Source organism: Acipenser ruthenus, chromosome 6, assembly GCF_902713425.1.
Source record: "Acipenser ruthenus chromosome 6, fAciRut3.2 maternal haplotype, whole genome shotgun sequence".
NCBI classification, from domain to species: Eukaryota; Metazoa; Chordata; class Actinopteri; order Acipenseriformes; family Acipenseridae; genus Acipenser; species Acipenser ruthenus.
The window spans coordinates 71,893,492-71,915,724 of record NC_081194.1 but is presented as its reverse complement, the minus strand read 5'-3'; the positions used below and the strand labels follow the sequence as shown (position 1 = coordinate 71,915,724).

General features: G+C 38.3%; 1 protein-coding gene across 3 annotated transcripts; it reads left to right on the top strand.

The window, feature by feature from the left end:
- The first annotated feature begins 987 nt into the window (after positions 1 to 987).
- On the top strand, positions 988 to 20,650 carry LOC117410980 (opsin-5-like). 3 transcript variants are annotated; one of them, XM_059025779.1, is made up of 7 exons: positions 988 to 1,277; positions 8,253 to 8,322; positions 13,055 to 13,174; positions 16,380 to 16,550; positions 17,017 to 17,351; positions 18,589 to 18,830; positions 19,538 to 20,650. In XM_059025779.1, exons 3-7 carry the CDS (start codon positions 13,093 to 13,095, stop codon positions 19,611 to 19,613), a joined length of 906 nt encoding a protein of 301 aa, XP_058881762.1. In that variant the 5' UTR covers positions 988 to 1,277; positions 8,253 to 8,322; positions 13,055 to 13,092; the 3' UTR covers positions 19,614 to 20,650. The 3 variants fall into 3 exon arrangements, with proteins under 3 accessions (XP_058881762.1, XP_033873857.2, XP_058881761.1); XM_034017966.2 differs by having other exon boundaries at positions 8,174 to 8,322; XM_059025778.1 differs by having other exon boundaries at positions 8,170 to 8,322.
- Positions 20,651 to 22,233: the final 1,583 nt, after the last annotated feature.

Sequence of the window (22,233 nt, the reverse complement as noted above, 5' to 3'; positions counted from 1 at the left end):
TGATAGCATTGGTGCATGAAATGAAGCAATCTCTGTCAATTTCTTACCACAAGATCAACGCTGCATTTGAAATTTAAAAAAAAAAGAAAAAAAAGAAAAACAATGACGTAGCCTACTCTGTGTAGAGGTTCTCAACATGGGGCGTCAGATTTTCTAGGGGGAACATAGAGCGTGCTAATAATAATACAGTAATTAATCTAATGTACAAAAACGAAATACAAAGTTTACACATCAGTCTCAATATGAATCTTGAAACGGGACGAGCTGTGAGTAACAATATTAACTGTCCAGGTGAGAAGCTTGACAGCCTAATATACATACATTCAAATCATAACAATTATGTTTCATTGCATTGCTATGGAAGAACTGAGATCGCTGTGTAACTGGTGGGACTGTGGAACTGGACTCGGTGTATGCAGCCTATTTGATAGCCTATCTATTCATGTTGCAAATGTGCAAGCTGAATACAGAAGGCAAGTTAGACTTGTCTTTAAACAGAAATTCTCTGCTGTTGAAAGCAAGTAATACATCGTTTATTCAGTTTCCATAGGTCTGATTAATAGTACAACAAATCGGTTGCAAGTGTTGCGCTGTTCTGCTCTGAACGAACCCAGAATGATGTTATGGGGATTTTTGCTCCAGTGTAAAATTTGCTACACGTTTTCTAACTGCAAATAAACGTCTCTATTTTTCCAAAACTGTTTAAGTGGAAAAAAAATATTAATTGTATTTCTATTTCCCATACCTACGCGTCTATTAGATTTGCACCTTTAAACTTTTACAATTACTTTTAGAAAAGCACTCGCAAATTTTGCTCTAGAGCAAAACACTTTGAAAATCACCCTGTTACTGTATCAGTTAAATTCACTGACCAATTTACAGGTTTATCAACGTTTTAATTAAGAATCTGAGTCATATTAATAGCAAGCAATTACTATATAAAGGATAGGGTAATACAAAGTAAAAACCTACAAGGGGGTGGGGGCAATGAACGGACCACAGGTAACTGCTGCAATTTTGTAATTGGACGACTTCAAGGAGAGCATGTGTTTGTGCAGAAACGCGGCGCGATTGTTGCATTGATGGGAAAGAGAGGATCAACATCACAGAAAGTTAGAAGCATAAGAAACGCAAATCTGCTAGCTGCTAAAGAAAAAAAAAACAAAAAACAAAAACCAGTACAAAGGAAATCTGGCTTTTTTGGGATTTAGTGAGTAGGTCTGCCAAGCACCTTATTTGACAACATCTGGGCATTTTGGGAATATTTTAAAAATAAGGTAAGACTATTTTATCACCGGTATGTCGTTATTTTCTCTTCTTTTCTAAACGACCTTATTAGTTAACAGAACTGCCAAGCCTGTTTTAAGTTATGCTGGTAAGACTGTAAGAATCGTAATTTACTTTATTTTGACACATGCTGATCTCAAAGTAAGATCGCATCCCGGTAAGCTTATTGTGATGTGTGGTATTCTAAATAAGAATTAATTACGACCCATTTATGACTACATGGTATTTTGATTATGTTTTCCTTAAATGCCATCGTTTCATTTTATTTTGGAACCATATGATTGTATTATTAAGGAATTCAGATTAGTTTGTCTTGTATGCAGAAACAAATGAAACCATAGTTGGAATGTGACTTGTGTAATATTATTTCTTCTCCATTCTCAATGCAGAACATCAAACAGTCAAGTTTAGTTTTACAGTTACAAAACATAATAGCAATTTTATTTTTTTTAATTATATTTTAAAGATGCAGTGCCCCAGAGACATGCTCAGTTTTATATTAAAATATGATTTCATTATTATTGCTTGCTTCAGTCTTTGCTCTTTTCTGTACTGCATCAGACACCAGGCCTTGAAGGCTGTCCAGTTTGTTTATACTTTCCTACAGGTAGCTTTTACTGCAGCCAGAAGCCTTATTGCCAATGTCACAATGACAAAAAAGAAGAAAAAAAAAAAATAGAAATGTCTTTAATGCCATCTGCTAGGTTCACTATAATTCAGATCATTTTAAATTATGTACCTTGTAACATTCCTGGTTGTTTATATGGGCTTAATGCAAGGTAATATGTTACAGATTATATAAACCAGTCATGTAGGCTACAGTGAAATCCTAGTGGTGTTGCATAGATGTCAGAGTAGCCCATTAGCATTCTGACTCTGAAAACTCAGGTACAGATTTAGAAAATTACTACTGGCAGCAATACATGCATATATGCACAAGGAAGTTAGATACAAATTAAAATAACCTGCGACCCTAGACGCTTGTGTGCCTGCTGGGACACATCTTAACATTACTTCAGTGGGAACACTTGGTACAGGATATTCTTTGTAATCCTAATGTGTCTTGTCAGTGTATCTGTGGCAGAGTGATTTAATGGAATATATTTAATCATGTTTGAAAAGCATCATACATATTGTCTTAATTTAACAATACAGACAGATAAGTAATCTAAGTAATTACCACAAGACTACACATTCAAAGACACTGACTTGTTTTCCAGCAAATGTTCCTTAATCAAGGTAATGTATTCAGAATCTAAACAGCACGGTGTAAGCAATAAGCCTCGACACCTTTGCTTCAAAGGAACATCCTTTGGCAAACAGATAACAATCCTGGCCCCTCAAAGGTCCTAGAAGGGCTGATATAACTGTAGTACATGGGAAATATATTTAGGAAAATTAAAAGATTTCAAACAAAATGAATAATAAGAACATAAGAAAGTTTACAAACGAGTGGAGGCCATTCGGCCCATCTTGCTTGTTTGGTTGTTAGTAGCTTATTGATCCCAGCTTCTTGAAGGATCCCAGGGTGTCAGCTTCAACAACATTACTGGGTAGTTGGTTGCAGACCCTCACAATTCTATGTGTAAAAAAGTGCCTCCTATTTTCTGTTCTGAATGCCCCTTTATCTAATCTCCATTTGTGACCCCTGCTCCTTGTTTCTTTTTTCAGGTCGAAAAAGTCCCCTGGGTCGACATTCTCAATACTTTTTAGAATTTTGAATGCTTGAATCAGATCACCGCGTAGTCTTCTTTGTTCAAGACTGAATAGATTAATTTATTTTAGCCTGTCTGCATACGACATGCCTTTTAAACCCGGGATAATTCTGGTTGCTCTTCTTTGCACTCTTTCTTGAGCAGCAATATCATTTTTGTAATGTGACCAGAACTGAACACAATATTCTAGATGAGGTCTTGCTAATGCATTGTAACGTTTTAACATTACTTCCCTTGATTTAAATTCAACACTTTTCACTATATATCCGAGCATCTTGTTGGCCTTTTTTATAACTTCCCTACATTGTCTAGATGAAGACATTTCTGAGCCAACATAAACTCCTAGGTCTTTTTCATAGATTCCGTCTTCAATTTCAGTATTTCCCATATAATATTATAATGCACATTTTTATTGCCTGCATGCAGTACCTTACACTTTTCTCTATTAAATGTCATTTGCCATGTGTCTGCCCAGTTCGAAATGCTGTTTAGATCATTTTGAATGACCTTTGCTGCTGCAACAGTGTTTGCCACTCCTCCTATTTTTGTGTCGTCTGGAAATTTAACAAGTTTGCTTACTATACCAGAATCTAAATCATTAATGTAGATTAGGAATAGCAGAGGGCCTAATACTGATCCCTGTGGTACACTTCTGGTTACCTCGCTCCATTTTGAGGTTTTTCCTCTAATCAGTACTTTCTGTTTTCTACATGTTAACCACTCCCTAAAACATGTGGATGCATTTCCTTGAATCCCTACTGCGTTCAGTTTGAGAATTAATCTTTTATGCAGGACTTTGTCAAAAGCTTTCTGGAAATCTAAATAAACCATGTCTCATGCTTTGCAATTATCCATAAAAAAATCAAGCAGGTTAGTTAGACACGCTCTCCCTTTCCTAAAACAATGCTGACTGTCTCCCAGGATACTGTTACCATATAGGTAATTTTCCATTTTGGATCTTATTATAGTTTCCATGAGTTTACATATAATAGTAAGTAAAGTCCATATGAATTAAGAAAACACTGAGACTAAGATTTGGTCCGCACTCGGTATGGTTCGGTATGTTTGTCACCCGATCGGTATGTTATCAACCATTGAATGGAAGTCATCAGTATTTATCAGTCCGATTTTAATGAGGCAGTAGGTAGGTACCTACTGAGCCAGCAGCTCCAGCAGGTCATTATCAGCCATTGGTTGCAGTCTGATCTCACAGCAAAAACATTATCACGGTAATGTTTTCATTAGGCTCTGAAACATTACCTACATAACATATTTCAGCGTTTTTGCTACGTCAGCCACAGTGCTTTGCAGGTGAAATTGTGATGGTTTCAAAACGTATATTCCAATTGTTGAATTTATACCAATTTATTTATTTATTTGTGATTTAGAACAACCAATTTGTTTACTTTAAAACAAATTAAATTGTTACAAAAAATTACTATTCTGTGTCCATTCATTTTAATTCTGTACATGGTCTGCTAAAATATACAGTGCCTTTTTTTCTTTATATATTTACACGAATCCTTGCTTAATATAATTGTAGGAGTGTCAGCACTGCATTTGCATCCAGCGCACGTCTGACTATTAAAACAAAAATACGGCTAAAAACAAAACAGTATTCGGTTCAACAGAGACAGTCCGTAGTTTAAACACATTTAAGCTAAGTGCTCTGTGTTTCTGCATAAATGTTGTTCCCTTTCAATTCGAAGATGACCACCAACATTGCTATGGGATATGCCTGCCTATTGGGTAGGTATTACTGAGCTGTTTATATCAGAGCTGCCGATAGGCCCCTTCCTGGGATCACGCACTCGGTCCCGCCCACTGAGGGATTAAAACCGTCATCCTGAGGAAGCCATTTCTCTTTTTGCTTCTCAAGACGGTAGTGGAAGACCTCTGTGTTTAGCTGAGCGTGTTGATAGAAAAGAGCTTCTTGAGTTGACTGCAGTTCCCTGCATTCGTGCTGAAAGCTGGCTTGCCACTTTCCTGGAAACAGCGACTCCAAAAAATCGAGTTCCTTTTTTTGTCCTTCAGCAGCCTGCTCGCTTCCGTTGCAGGCTGCCTTCTTTGTCACTGTCTGTTGTGTGTGAGCGACTGCTGGTGCAGTGCTATTCGCGTGTGGTTTTTTTTTCCTTTCTAAAAACTACACTTTGGGAGAATACAGTTCCTCCACGGGGCTAGGCCTTGCCGCATCCCCATTGTCGAGTGATTCCACCAGCCGCCATCTGGCAGCTGGATTTGGCCTTGTTTGTTTGGCTACCGCTGCACGTCCCCCATCTGTGTATTAGACTGCAGGACCCTGCTTGTCTTGGTACTGCTGTGGATTAGCTGCAGCGCGGTTGTTGACAACAGCCAACCAGCCGTGTGTTCCTCCATCAGACTTTGTTTACATACACCCCGCTGTAGAATAGACCTCATCAGCTGCATAGGCCCACCCACCTAGGTGAGTTGGGCCTCCACAACAAACAACATTGTGTTTTCCCCCAACTATTTTTCTACCGTGTTTTTTGCTGTTTTCAGCTTGCCCACCGCGGCTTCAACCCTTGTGTCTCCCTGGTGCATGCTACGCACTGACCAGGTGTGTGACCACAAGGTTAGGGTAGGTACTGTTGCATAGCTGCCCACCTGTGCTTCGGTACCTCAGTGCACGCGTAGCCCTCGGTACTTCAGTACCCTTGGTGCGCACGGTGCTCATGCACGTGGTGCTCGGTGCACAGAGTGCACACGGTGCCCGGAGCTAACAGCGTCCAGTACACGCGTTGTTCACAGCGCCCCGCGCACGGACACACGGTGCTGCATGATACTCGTGCACATAGTGCTCACGGTACTCTGTGCTCGGTGCACACGGTGCTTAGTACGCACAGTGCTCGGAGCATTCAGTGCACATGCTGTTCGGTGCCTGCATGCAGTACCTTACACTTTTCTCTATTAAAAGTAAGCAATCCAAACAGTAATGCGCATCATGACCTGTTTTGATTTTATTTCATTTTTATTCTTTAAAATACATTTCTTTAAAACTAAATTACAAATCAGGGCTTCAGACACAATTGCTGGTTCCACTTCAGGAGCAAGCTGATTGCTGTCATATTCATCTGCTTAAAATACAACTCCTTGTTACGACACTAAAGTGATACTAAAACAGTAACTTAATGTTTGTACTCACTTGTTTGTTGCCTCATTCTGCTGAATGGCTAATCTATGTAGCTGATGACTGCAATGAACTCGGCATGTTTATATTTTTCAAGTGTTGTGTGTGGAATTTGTGACGGCAATTGTGGATAGGTTTAACATGGGAAACAGCATGCTGCAATGCAGCAGCTCCCATGCTCAGTATCAGTAAAGTCCTGATCTGACATCATGTAACACAGACAGCTCTTATGATTATGTAGCGCTTGACTGGCTATAAATTATGATAAGTGTAGTCCGACCACACCAGCCCTATTAAGAGCACTAAATTTAGAATATTAAATTATTTGCTAATTAGACACTCGGGTCCATTTTATTCTGCTGGCCTGGACACAAAAGGCATGCAACACATGAAAAGGACACAACTTTACAGTAACATTCTATATTTTATTTACCACAGGAATCCCCCCACAAAACTATTTTAGAATAAAATTGCAATACAATCCACTTTAGACACAGGAAGGGGTCTGTAGAAGTCTGAAGTCAAAAAACACTATTTGTCTACTAACATTACCTGTCCCCATGATTTAACTAAAGGTGCCTGTTTAATTATGCATTTAGCCTGTAAACAATTCCAGTCCTCTGTGCTTCTTTTATAGAAGAAAGCACCTATTTACCCCCTTCCAGGTAGCAGACCTCCAAACTCACCTTCTGATGCCTATACAAAAATCAACTGATATACAATGGTAATCTCTTGGGCTAAAATAGTAAAATTAACTAAAATGATTAAGAAATAAATAAACAAGCTAAAATCAATGTATACTCTGGCAGCATTAAATACAATACAATTGCAATTAAAATACTTAAAACAATAAAAGTATTGGTACAATTCTTTTCTGGTGAGTAGTACACATTTAACAGCTGCAAGGTGCCCACTAACTACTGTGATTAAAGTTAGTCTCTGGTAATGTTGAAGTTGTTTTCTGTAAACCGCAGTTTTCCTAAGCTAATGATGTCACTTTGCTGTTGTCAGCACTTTTTTTTTTTTTTTGGACTGCAAGGCACATTTCTTTAAACTCTGTCAATGCTACACACCGCTGGCTTTGACAGAGGGACAGTCTTTAAATAGCTGTATTCTAGGATTCTCTCAAAATCTTTTACAGAGGATGTCCAGAGAAAAGTAACCGTTTCAGAGCCACATTGTTTTTAACCTCTGGATAAATCAATTATACATCTTTCTCATTTCCATTTTACTTCATTTTCACAAACCGTTTGGTCTGATATGACATACCCCTTAGATTATGCTACCTGTGATGCTTTGTTTTTATTCACAAACACTCCAATTTTTTATTTATTTTGATATTGTCATTCTGGGAAGATCATAGCAGCACATATTATTATTCATTTTGCATCAGAATGTCTTAACTTCATGTTCCATAAGGAAAGTTCCATAAGATGCAACTAATTGCATCCGCAAATAACGGATAGAAGTGAAAACTGGGTTGTTTTCTTAACATGCCAATTCCTTATAACAAGGAATAGTAAAGTACATAAGAAAAGTGGCATAAGAGAACAAAAACAAAGACAAAAAGCGCTTTGAGATGGTGGGCCACTATGAAAGGTGCTGTATAAAATAAAGGTTGATTGACAAAAGATGTACCGTAACATTCTGGAAAATTCCTACAGTTAAATATAGATACCCTGGCTTGTTTTCTTCTTATTCCTCATGTTATTTTTACCCTGGTTATCTAACCCAATTTCAATGTCGCCTCACCTCTGCAACCCACTTACCATTACCACTGTCAGGACAATCACCTCTTTCCCCCCACCAAACCAAAGCACAGAATAAACAAACAGGAATGCATGTTCAAAAGTGATGTACACTTTCCACGTTTCATTTTTAAAACCAAAATTGGTAAGACCTTAATAGTAATGGCAATATACCACTGGTTCAATTTGTGGTGTTATTTTATCAGCTAGTATTTTATTTGTGCTGAAAAACTGTTATGAAAGTATATTCATGCAAACTGTTTTTATCCAGACAGCTATTTGTACATGAACATGGAGCTGACTGATAACGGCACGTCATCCCACAATAACCACATTCCTCATTATCTTCTAAAGGATGACCCATTTGCCTCCAGGCTATCGAGAGGAGCTGATGTTGCAGCTGCAGTCTATGTTATTATTATAGGTAAGCTGTGAATACTTTGTTTTGCCAATATCTCCCTTTTTCCTCTGGTGCTTTGCGCAGACAACCAGCTCCCAATTGTTCCATGAAGCTATGAAACCAATCAGACTGAAAAAAGTAAAAGTGAGTGGTCTTGTGTGCTTGCTGAAAAGATTCCGGGTCAGTTGTGCTGAACTGTGTTGAGAAACCAAATAAGTCAAAGATCATAGCCATGACATCATCAAAATGGGAATTGTTTTACATTAGAGAAATAATTTTATCTGTGCATTCCTGTCAATACTTAATCTAGCCGTTGCGCAGCACAGCAGTTTCAATTCTTGAAATACAAATGCGTTGTATTAGCAACATACAGTGTGCCTCTCCCATCATAGCTAACGAAGTACAGTATTGTAGGAAATGAAGTTCATTTATCAGTATAGGAACATTTCTGCAATCTTCTTCAGAAGCATGCACACTATAAGTACCAATATGTTTACTGCCATGCTGGTGTACCGAGGTTGTAGTTTACCGTGTTCTGAATAGAAAATGTTACTTTTGTAGATCAAGAAAGCTTCAGTGATTGTGTACCAAATAGAAACCTTATTCTGAAGTTTAAGACCTAATTTGTATAGATCTTAAAATGATCTGACACAAAAAGTCCAAGGGAGCTCAGAACAGAGTTGAATATACAGTACTTCGCCTTTAGCAGAATGCACATGTTGAACCCTGGTGGCACCACTGTCATTTGTCATAATGATTTCCAGTGTTCTGTTTTTGGTGTGTGTGTATTTTGTAACATGAGTAGGCTTGACATTTCCTGTGGTGTGTTCAAATATCCCTCAGATTATTTCTGACAAATCAAAACTGTCAGTCATTTATTTTTTATTTCAGGAACCTATAAACTTTGAAGAATGCATTTTTATGCTTCCTTTTTGTTGAACAGTAATGTTGGGCCGGATTTTCAAAAGTTTGTAAATGATAATTCCAGTGTTAATCAACAAATTGGTATGTAGCATTGGTTTTGGCATTACCAAGCGGTCGTTATTTCGTTATAAAATAATCGTCCTAATGTGATTTCCGAAATTATGTTGATTTACGAAATAATGTTAATATCTTAATGAGCTGTGCTTCTTGCGACTGTTTCTTTTGTTTGCTTGGGAATTTAAAAGGAAATCTGTGTCAATTGTCATAATTTATCAGGAGTTAATTTGCACTTGGATAAAAGAGGGTTTTAATTAATATGAGAGAGAGAGCGAGAGAGCGAGAGCGAGAGAGCGAGAGCGAGAGCGAGAGCGAGAGCGAGAGAGCGAGAGAGCGAGAGAGCGAGAGAGCGAGAGAGCGAGAGAGCGAGAGAGAGAGAGAGCGAGAGAGAGAGAGAGAGAGAGAGAGAGAGAGAGCGAGCTCTCTGCAGCCCCTGGCCTCACTCTACATGACACTGAAGTCAAGTTCCTGCTCTATGCACATGACCTGGTCCTGCTATCGCCCACAGAGCACGGGCTGCAGCAGAGCCTGGCACTACTACAGCAGCACTGTCAGACCTGGGCCCTCACAGTAAACATCAACAAGACCACAGTCATGATATTCCAGAACAAAGCCAGATCTTGGGGAAATAACTACCACTTCACTCTAGGCAACACCACCCTACAGCACACCAGCAGCTACACATACCTGGGTCTGACCATCAATGCATCACAGAGCTTTAACCTGGCCGTGAATGCACTAAAGGAGAAAGCATGCAGGGCTTTTTATGCCATAAAGAGGATGCTCTACAATATAAATCCCCCTGTCAAAATTTGGCTCAAAATTTTTGAAACTGTAATTCAACCAATTGCTGTCTATGGCAGTGAAGTGTGGGGTCCAATCAACAACCAGGAATACACAAAATGGGACAAACAACCCACAGAAACCCTGCATGCAGAGTTCTGCAAAAACATCATGAGATAACAAAGAAAAACACCAAACATTGCATGCAGGGCTGAATTAGGCCTTTATCCATTGATTATTAATATCCAAAAAAGAGCATTAAAATACTGGATTCATCTAAAAACTAGTGACCCAAACTCACTCCATCATAAAGCCCTGCAATACCAAGAGCTCAGCCCAGAAAAGAGTCCCCTCGGCCAGCTGGTCCTGAAGCACACTGAACTGAGCAACACTGACATCAGTCAGCTTCAGGACAGCACTGCAAAAACAATTCCAATTAGTGTAAACCAAATTATAAAACACCTCAAACACTTCTATCTGGACCATTGGGATACAAATACTAAAACACAAAACAAACTAGAGTGCTATCGGACCCTAAATAGAAATTACACCCTGGCAGAATACCTGGTAACTGTCAGAAACACAAAGCAGAGGCAGATCCTGACCAAATACCGGCTCGGTGACCACAACCTGGCCATTGAAAAAGGCAGACAGAGGCAAACCTGGCTGGCCAGGGAGAACAGGCGCTGTGGTCACTGTGAGACAAGAGAGGTCGAGACAAAGATTCACTTCCTGACACAGTGTGAAAAATATAAAAACATAAGGGACATTTTCTTCCCCAAATTCTGTGATTTAGTCCCAGAATTCCCAAAAATGTGTGATGCCCAGAAGCTGTCAATCCTGCTGGGGGAAGACAAACACACAGCCAGACTGGCTGGTCAATACGTGGAGACCTGTCATAGCCTGAGGGACAGACCGTGAACACGTCGCACTAGAGAGGGAAAAGAGAGAGGGAAGGAGGGAGGGGGTATTCTGTTTAATAGAGGGAGGGAGGAGGATTCTGTTTAATAGAGGGAGGGAGGGGGATTCTGTTTAATATAGAGGGGGGAAGGGAGTACTGTTTGATATAGAGGGGAAGGGAGGGATTCTGTTTACTGTATTAATATAGAGGGAGGAGGGATACTGTTAGTATAAAAAAAAAAAAAAATCCTTTGTCTGTATATTTGAGTCGGTTATGCCATGTATGTGCTTTGGCAACACAATTCTTTTTATTGTCATGCCAATAAAGCCAATTTGAATTGAATTGAGAGAAAATATGTACAGGACCAGAGTTAATTTCTTACAGACAACCCTAGATAATTCAATATTTGTAGTTATGAAAATATTTTAGTCTTGTGGTTATGATTCTCAAACATTTTTACTATCACCAAGCAGACGTGATAAAAAGATCTTGCTACATATCAAACAAGCGAGAACACCACTGCTTAGTCAGCCGACTCCTCCCTAATCGCCTCCTGCTTTAGTGCAGGAAATACCAGTACATTTACCTTCTAATACTTTATTTGGGAAAGAGTTACAGACGAGTATGCTGAAAAGACAGAAAATGTGGTTCAAATTCAGACCTCGGGGGGGGGGGGGGGACCTCTACAGTAGATTTTATTTGAATTATACAAATGAAATATTGGTATAGAAAACAGCATGTAAGATATTACAATAAAGTTTTCTTAGGTGATTTGAAGTCAAGGTTGTTATAATAGTAGAAAACACTAGTAGAAGCTTTGAGTACATTGTTGAAGCTCATAATGCATCAGAATGCATTTTCCATTTTGGATCTTATTATAGTTTCCATAAGTTTATAAATAATATAAGTCAGGCTTATTGGTCTGTAGTTACCTGGTTCGGTTTTGTCTCCCTTTTTGTGGATCGGTATTACGTTTGCAATTCTCCAGTCTGTCGGTACAACCCCTGTGTCAAGAGACTGTTGCATGATCTTGGTTAGCGGTTTGTAAATAACTTCTTTCATTCCTTTGAGTACTATTGGGAGAATCTCATCCGGCCCAGGGGATTTGTTTATTTTAAGAGCTCCTAGTCCCTTTAACACTTCTGCCTCTGTTATGCTAAAGTTATTTAAAATTGGATAGGAACAGGTCAACATGTGAGGCATGTTGTCCGTATCCTGCTTTGTAAAAACTTGTGAAAAGTAATCATTTATTATATTTGCTATTTTTTACTCTTCATATATGTTTTTGCCATTTGTAGCTCTGAGACATTTTACTTACTCCTTGAATGTTCTTTTGCTGTTATAATATTGGAAACAACTTTTTGAAATTGGTTTTAGCCACCTTGGCAATGCTCATTTCTATCTCTCTGGCCTTTCTAACTTCCTTTTTGACTGTGTTTGCAGTTCCAAGTACTCTTTCTATGTATTTTGTTCTTGGTCCCTTTTATTAAACGCTCTGTAAAGTGCCATTTTTCTCCTGAATAAATATATATATTTTTTTTAAAATTGATCTATTTTAAACCATTTTGGCCATTTTGTGATTTTGATTTGTTTACTTTTGGGATGTAATTTTTACCTTGCATTGTCTACAAATGGCGTTGCTCATTTCTATCTCTCTGGCCTTTCTAACTTCCTTTTTGACTGTGTTTGCAGTTCCAAGTACTCTTTCTATGTATTTTGTTCTTGGTCCCTTTTATTAAACGCTCTGTAAAGTGCCATTTTTCTCCTGAATATATATATATATATATATATATATATATATATATATATATATATATATATATATATATATATATAATATATTTTTTAAATTGATCTATTTTAAACCATTTTGGCCATTTTGTGATTTTGATTTGTTTACTTTTGGGATGTAATTTTTACCTTGCATTGTCTAGAAATGGCTTTGTACTGAACATTCACAAAAATACAGCTTGTCAGTGTCAATGAGCCACCTGTTGGCACCTGTTGTGAGAGAAGGGCTGTAGACATTTCAAATGTTTTTTTGTTTTTTTCTGTGATACATGTATTGATTCTTTCCCCTTTCTTTTGTAGGGATCTTGTCAGTTGTTGGGAATGGTTATGTCATTGTCATGTCCTGGAAACGGAAGACAAAGTTAAAACCTCCAGAGCTCATGACAGTGAATTTAGCCGTCTTTGATTTAGGGATTTCAGGTAATTATCTGCGCAAAAAATATTTTACATATTATGTATACAGAGTTGCATAGCTGAAGTCACACTTCTTTGTTCATCTCTATAGCTTCAAGTATGCAGTTTCTGAAATGCAGAGATGTGCCTTCATTTATATGTTAGCCTTTAGGCGTAACTCAGAAAGACTGGCTCCAACGACATTGCCGTACTACAACTCTCTTCCACCGGCGCCTCACAGACCATGGTTACCACGGCAACGCCTCATCGAGTGACTACTGGGAGTGGGAAGTTGCCATGGTGACCAGGCAGCTTCATCAGGCAATGCAAGCCTGTGCCTCAGTACTGCAATCTTCTGGCTCCTCCTGCTGCGCTTCTGCAACATGAGAACGAGTTCAACTCGCTGAATTGTGACATCTAAATACTGCAAGCTCCTCTTGTAGACCTACGTTACCTTATTTATATACATCACTAACTGTTCTAAAGCAAATGTTTTATACATAGACAAGGATTTTAATTGCAATAACCAAATATATGCTACCCTGCTTCACTGAAGTCAATAGTTTCAATTCCAATCACAACCTCTAGACGGCAGCATAACACCACGCCTTTCTTTACTCTCAAGCCCTCGTAGGCGCCCAGGGAAATGTTAGCCTTGTTTCTTTTACAAGAACAGGAAGATTTTTACTCTCTGATTGCTTATTTTTCCTAATCCTATAAACAGAATTATTATTTAAAAATAAAAATAGGGTGAGGGGAGTGGTGTTTGTTACGGTAAAAGTCTGAATATTGGCAAATCTTAAGATTTACAGGTGAAATGTCAACATTTACCAAAGCAGTAAATGTCTGAAACAAACATAATAACACTTTACTTCGGACATTTACTGGTAAATCTCAAGAATAACCAAGTGCCTTTGGCTTATGTATCTTTGTGGTGTTTGTCATAAGTGTGATTTTCTGTTGAAAAAAATGAAGGTCCTAAATGATTTAATTTGCATTTAACAGAATGCTGTTTTTCATCAAACTACTACATATTTGGAGTACAATATTCTTCAACACCATTGTGAATTGTTTTATACACACATTTACCAGAATGTTCTACGTAAGTGGATCACAATATCGTTCAGTACCATGTGGAATTGCTCAAATGTTAGTTACTGTAAGCTCATTAATGATTATTTTGTTAATGGAAAATGTGTATGCAGAACTACATATATTGTTCGACATTCATTATTTTGTTAATTGACAATTTGTATGCAGGAATAAATAAATTATTTGATGATATTGTGACGAAATTAATCGGGGGTGCCAGGTAGGCATTGTTTTAATCCTACCAAATAAATGATATCAAATAAATCTTCACCAGGACCTAACAGCAAGCACATGTATAACTATTAGACCCTACCTGCATTTACCAATAAGCTTTGATAAATCATAAGATTAAAAGGTTAATGTCCGAAAAGCAATCCGTTTCTTCATAATTTCGGACATTTACCACCTTATTTGGTAAATGTTGACATTTACTGGTAAAATTTCAGATTCTGACTTTTACCGTAACATTTATACCCTTTGGTAGCGCTAACCTTGGCCTTCTTTATACACTCCTGTCTATGGCTTGGGGCACATAACATCACCTGCTTGTCAAAATACAAGTCCTTTCTATACCGAATAAACAATACCCCTTTATTGTACTCAAACTTCCAAGTAAATGCCATTGATGTGGTCTAACATATATTAAACGAGGACACATTTTTTTTTTTGTATTCCAATAATTAATAGTGTTTTAAATACTGAGATCGGACAGAAACCAGCCAGCAGAGAAACATCCTCCTTAGCACAATGGAGCATATTTAAACAGAATGAATCCCTTCCTTAAAACGAGACACGGCTTGACACCAATTTAGATAACAGCTAAAAACAATCAGTGTTTCACCATAACTCCCTGTTTCTTATTTACGTAACAGGATTAACGTTGGGGCTGTTAAACTAGCAACTTCAGAGAACCAATGCAAAGATACCAATAACGTGCATATCGACACTAAACAACACTTATTGAAGTGTTCGATCAGAGGAATCATTTTCCGTGACAATGTAATTTAAAACAGTTGGCTAATTTCATAGAACGCCCGTATCTTTCTTTTTTAATCTAATTATTGAGAAAATATTCGATCTCTTGGCCAGGCAGCTGCCACGCAATTAAGTGTGACAGACCGCACCTTTCTTGTGCTGCAGTGTGTAGCCATGCTACATATTATTTAAGATTTGAATGTTGTTTGTGTTTCTCAGTAAAAGAGACTAGTGTGAATCTGATTCTAACGTTTTATTATTTTATTTCTTTTTTACAAATGTTTTGGCTAATATTCAATAAAATCAGTATCCTCGACATTGACTCTTTTGTTTGTCCCTTTAGCTAAAAACAAATTTTAGGTTTTAAGCTTTTGTTCTAACTTGGCCTCTCAAACTGTTTATGAGCTGAAAAGAATATAAAAGCCTTGATTAGCAAATTATTAGTTCAATTATGCCAAGAAAATTCCTGCAAAATCTATTTTTTTTTTAGTCCCAGCTCAAAGACAAATTTCGATTCAGAAATATTATTTGTTCAACATTTGTGGAACTTAGCCTTGTTCTTTGGTCAGTAAGTAAACCCCCTGCTTTGGAGAACACTTCCCACTGATGTTGCAGGCACACTAAAGAAACGATGTGACAGTTGTGCTGACAAAGGCAATGAATCTTTATGACTCGGCTCAGTCATGTTGGTGTTGGAGAGTGCTAAAATGGTGCTAATGCAAAAATCTTATGCTGCAGCAACTGTGGCCAAATCGGAGTGTCTTCTCAAAAGTCAAAAAACAAGTTTCTTCAGGTTATCATAAACAAGTAAGGTGATCACTAGACCCTGGGGTCAAGAAAAGGTTAGATTGGATTGGCTATATCTGGTAGAGGAGAATGTGTGTAAATTAGAGGGGAAGGACCAGTAGCATAGGCGGTGAATTATTATTATATATCTTTTTTTTTTTTTTAATAGTATTTGAGTGCATGTTCGTGTATTTGTGTACATTTCAGTATTTAAGTTACCAGTTAACAATGTATTAGCAAAAGTGAGACAGATGTTAAGCACTGACAGTTTCAAGGACTAATGTGGTATGTGCTTAATTAGGATGCAACAAGATGTTGATTAGCATGCATTATATACAAATTGAAGATAATTGTTTTTAGCTTTTTGTTCATTTTTCAGTTACAGGCAAACCATTCTTTACAGTGTCCTGTTTTGCACATCGCTGGATGTTCGGATGGGCAGGTTGTCGATGGTACGGATGGGCAGGGTTTTTCTTTGGCTGTGGAAGCTTAATTACAATGACTGCAGTCAGTCTGGAGAGATACTTAAAAATCTGCCACTTAAGATATGGTAAGGACCTGATAGTCAACATTTCACCTTTACTGGGAATGCTCCCAATTATACATGATTATTTTTAATGCTGAATAAAGAATGGGTCAAAACTCATTGATGCCAGCAGGTGGTAGGAAATAGACCAGTTGCAACAGTTTAGTCCTTAATCTTTATATATTTACAGTATGTTTATGATGTTTCTGGAGGTTTCTTTATGTGGAATGTGATATAAACTGTTTCACAGTTACAATTTGACTGTCTGAATAATCTGATTATGGGAAAACTGCATTGGAAGGAATGCACAGGTCAGGGATTAATACATTTTAAATAATCGATAGTTGTTTTAGCAGTTTTTTTTTATTTGAGTAAAGAAGCACAGTAGAAACAAATCCATGACTGCAAAACATTTGGTACGACACACTTCTCAGCCAGATCTCTCAAGTGCATTCTCTGTTCTTTCCTTTTCTGAAATACTACTTTTTAGGTAGCTGGTTTATGAGGCACCATGCTTTTGCCTGCTTGGGGTTCATCTGGTTCTATGCAGGATTTTGGGCCACCATGCCTTTGGTAGGATGGGGAAACTACGCTCCTGAACCCTTTGGCACATCTTGCACTTTGGACTGGTGGCTTGCACAAGCATCAGTGGCTGGGCAGAGCTTTGTGTTGTGCCTTCTGTTCTTCTGTCTCATATTTCCTACAGCAATAATTGTGTTTTCATATGCACAAATCATTAAGAAAGTCAAAGCATCTGCACAGGAGGTTGCCCACTTCGACACCAGAAATCAGAACAGTCATGCTCTGGAAATGAAACTAACCAAGGTAAGTGGGCTACTATTACTCCGATTCTTTTTAATCTCTAGCAAATGTCAATTTAAGTGAGTAGTATAGCCAAAAGCTTACTGTCGCCATTATGAATACAGCACTACAATTTAAATGTTAACCTTTAGGTGTAATTCGGTGGACGCTGTAGAGGGCGCTCCCTCGCTGAGCTTCCAATTTTTATGTTTGTAAACAGCATCTCTAGCCTCCCTGGCAGTTCTCAGTGGGGGCAGGATTAGCCACGCAAATTACTTCTGGGTGGGATGGGGGGGGGCAGTTCAGTTTCAATCAAGTTCCAGTCTCTCTGCCAATAGCTGGCGCTGCTCTGCTTGGTCAGGTAAGAAGGGCGTGACCAGAGCGGTATGGGCAATCCCGTTAGGTAGCTTAGCATGTCAATCTCTCCTTCTTTTTATATATACACCCAGCACTGCTTCCGCCCTTTGTCTGTGTTTGTTTTTGTCCTCCTCCTCCCTCCTCCTCCACTTCATCTTATTTCTAATACCGCTCTGTCCGCACAGGGATCCCTCTGGGGGGGGAAGTGATTCTCACTCCCCCGACCGACCGGGTCGGCCTCCTGCCCAAGTCACTGCCGTCCCTGGCGGTTCCTCGCCTGCTGGAGGGGATCCCCGGCCACAACTATCCCTTCGCAGCTCATGCGCTAGCCTCCCCAAAGCCACAACCTTGCTATCCCATCTACCTCGTTTCTTTTCAGGTCCGAGCACCTTTCTGTCCCGTATGGCTGGCCGTGTCCCCACCTGCCGAGCCGGGCCCCACCACTATCCCTTTATCCCTTTGTCTTTTATGTCTCTCATCGAGAGTGTCTTTTATGTTTGTCTTCTCATTCTCCTTGTTCGTCCAGCAGCTAAGAGACGCCACCTGGTTCTGACCTGGACTGAGAGCTTTGTCCTTATTTGTTATGTCTCTCATTCTCAATAGCCACCCAGCAGCCAGAAGATGCTGCCTGACCCGGTGAGACATGAGAGTTCAGAGTGTTTTACGTCATATGTCTTGTCCAGCTCTTCTCATCTCAAGCTGTCCAGCTTTATGTCTCTAATTCCATGTTACACAAGCACCCCCGTTCCTCAAATTAAATCCCATTATACTGCACTACTCAAGCCCTTGTAAGCGACCAGTGAATTGCTGTAATTATTTTCTACACATGTGCTGTTGTTTATTATGTAAAGTTTGGACTCTGCAGTTGTGTTTTAGTGTCTGTCATTTTCTGTTTATCCACCAGGTGGCAATGTTGATCTGTGCAGGATTCCTGATTGCCTGGATCCCCTATGCTGTTGTGTCAGTGTGGTCTGCCTTTGGACAGCCTGACTCTGTTCCTATTCCTGTGTCTGTGGTGCCCACCCTTCTGGCAAAATCAGCAGCTATGTACAACCCTGTGATATACCAGGTTATTGATTGCAAAAGCGCCTGTGCTAAAACAAGTTGTTTCAGGGCCATGAAAAAAAGGAGAATGTACGAGTCCAGGTATTGTATTTTTCTTATTCCATTTTTTTTTTTAAATTAAAAAGTAGTTTGAAAACTGTTGGATGCTAGAATGTTGACAACTGTTTTTTCAATATAACAACATACAATTTTAGTGTGTGTAATCATTATCAGTTAACTTGCTATAAAAAAATATAAGCCAGTATCCTATTTTTGTGCTATTTGGAGTTAACAGGTTTACCACAGAACAGGTCTATCTTATTAGTACTGGTAATACAAATTACTACCGAAAGTCCATTGTTAGTTGCATCACTAACTTAGAAAATACTAGTTGATGTTAGCATTATCCTTTTTAAAGATTTTAAACATGAATTTTCTTACCTCCTATTTGCAGTAAGAACATTATCACTGGCCCTGTTTTATTATGTCAATTAGTTTTTTGTACTTTTTGGGGATTCTATTACAAATTTTGGTTGTATTACTGAACTGGAAAAATATGAATATCAAATAAATAAATAAACAAAAACAAATTCATAAATAGAGCAAAGACAGAAGCGACTATTCTCACAGTGAAAAAAGGACAGTGATAGGGTTTATTCAGTATACAAGATGTTGTGAAGCCAACAAAAAAAAATGAGGAAGAACTCGGGGGGGACATCAGGGCACCAGTGAGGGATCGTGAAAGAAGGTAATTCAACAGGAAGTAGCCAGGATACTGTGTTAAAATATTCTTTCCCTGTTTTCCACAGGTTTTATTCAATAACTGCAGCTGGCAAAGGTGCCCCAGTTATAGAAACCCAGATAGAGATAAAAGAAACTGACTAATTCATTGTGTTTGATGAAGAAGGTTGGTCTGTGCTTGTGCTCCTGATCTGAAGTTATTCTGGATGTATTACACAACAAATTAAACATGAACTACAGCTGCACAGTATACTCCTTCCTTTCTGTAAGATACCTGCTACCGATATTCCATAGCACTCAGAGCAATATATGGCATTGTTTTGCACCTTTAAACCATCTTTAAAAAAAAAATAATAATTCCAGCCACTGTATCCATTTCCTTGTATTCCAAGTAATTTGGTTACAGGTTACAGAACAAAAATATATTTGTCCACTGTGGTCTTCAGTTATTTAAAAAAAAAAAAAAAGTATGCTTTACTGGAGTATTCGACTGAACATGAATACTTTGAAAAGATTTTCAACTTCAAACTTATATTTTATATTTGTAGTATATTTAACCACTTATTATTTACCAAAGACAGTGTCCAGGTAAAATGTTGAAGGAATATTTACAAAATCTGCATCAACGTTCAGTTCTAAATGAGCACAATAAGTTCTTTCTAACTGTGACAGGGTAACGTCAAGGCCCACATTGTTACTGGCAGGAAGAGAGACTCCAAAGCAAGAAGCTGCAGGTTAAGCGCTATTGCGCACGTTTATTTTATTATTATTATTATTATTATTATTATTATTATTATTTATTTCTTAGCAGACGCCCTTATCCAGGGCGACTTACAATTGTCACAAGATATCACATTATACATTATTTCACATTATACAGATATCACATTATTTTTACATACAATTACCCATTTATACAGTTGGGTTTTTACTGGAGCAATCTAGGTAAAGTACCTTGCTCAAGGGTACAACAGCAGTGTCCCCCACTGGGGATTGAACCCGCAACCCTCCGGTCAAGAGTCCAGAGCCCTAACCACTACTCCACACTGCTGTTATTACAACACTAGACACACAAAAACACAAACAGGCACAGTGGCCAAAACAAAAGGTCTACAAAAACTTACAAACATACCGCACCGCACCTCACTGCACCTCACATCACCTCACCACAGCGCAGCGCACCTCACCCCCCCCCCCCCCCAACCCCCCCATACATACCTTATACCGGCCATGAATCATTTACCTGTTAAGATGTCTATGAACTTTCATGACTCTCTGTGAATAGGTAGATCATAGTTCTTGGCTTCTTTTTATTTACGCTTTCGTAATAAACCAAGCTTATTTTTGTATTTATAACACCACAAGAGGAACATTTTTTAAGTTGGTGGGTTTACATTTTTGTGTGTGTGTACAAATAGTTATATGTAATGTGTATATTGGTAATTATGTATTTGGGGTATATTTTCTGTTATTTGAAGTGTTGATTGCTAGGTTTTCTCACTATAAACTGCAGATGTATTAGAACTGTGTAATTTCAATTTCTCCAAAAAGTGTGCAACTTAGACAAAACTTTTTTAGAAATATGGTCTCTTTTTTCAGAAAGTAAAAAACAAAATAAGTCAATGCAATCATTGCTTAAATCATTTAATTCTAACAACTGAATAATGCCATATAACGTCATAACTTGTTTTTCTTCATCAGTGGAAATAGTGCTAATGAAAACAAATACATGTACATTTGTAAATTTTTGGTGTCAATTAATTATAACATTTTCCCCCCTAACAGTGTTACTCCTAAGTTTTCTCTTGCCCTAAAACACTCACCACTCATACATACTTTGATATCCAATCACAGAAATGTTAATGTAACGCGGTTGCTCACGTTACATTAAAATAGGCACGTTTTGATTAATTTTTGTAGTATATTTACTTTTTATTAAATTTTTTCACTTTGTTTAAAGCACGTTTATTTTGGCACATTATTGTCTGTAGATTTGCACTGATTACACTAACACGTTAATGCTCCCCTGTTCGCAGCTCCCATAAGTGATAAATTGATTGATTTGGAGAAGCTGAGCACCTGATTTCATCTATTCGAGAGATTGATTTGTCCATTGTGAAGTGTTGTTTGTTTGGAGTGGAGGCCGAATGCGCAGCCAGCAGGAGTAAAGGAATTGGACCCTTATTCGGCGGGTGGTAGGAAGACAAATAGGAAAGAAAGAGCCTCTGAATTTAAAGGTGTATCTCCCTGCCTGCGCTTTTGGTGTCCATTCTGTCATGTATGTGTTTTTAAAAGACATTGGGGTTTTAGAGGAGTGCTGGAGACAGGCTGTATTGGTTTTATTGTTGTTTTTTATTTGTGAGCCCTGTCTCAGTGCAGGTATTGAGCCGCACTGCCCTTTAGTTTTAAATTATAATTCTGTGTTTAGTTATTGTTTTAATTAACGGGCAGTTCAAACCCCTTGCCGTGATTGTGTATTCTAGATCTGCCATGTTTGTTAAGTATAGTTTACCACCTGTATTTAATAAAATGATGTTCATTGTCCGACATAATAGTGTGGTCTAGTTTATTTTCCTTCTGATATTCTGCCTGGCTGATCCCACCCCATTCAGAAAAGAACCAGTGCCCCTCCCGGGTGCTACATTAAGAACCTGTGTGCCCCAGATTCTTAGACCTTTGAAAATTTCATGTAATTCCTTACTGTCATGCCTGCTAACATGTTATTCATGAAATACTAACATGTACAGGACTTGTACAGAATGTT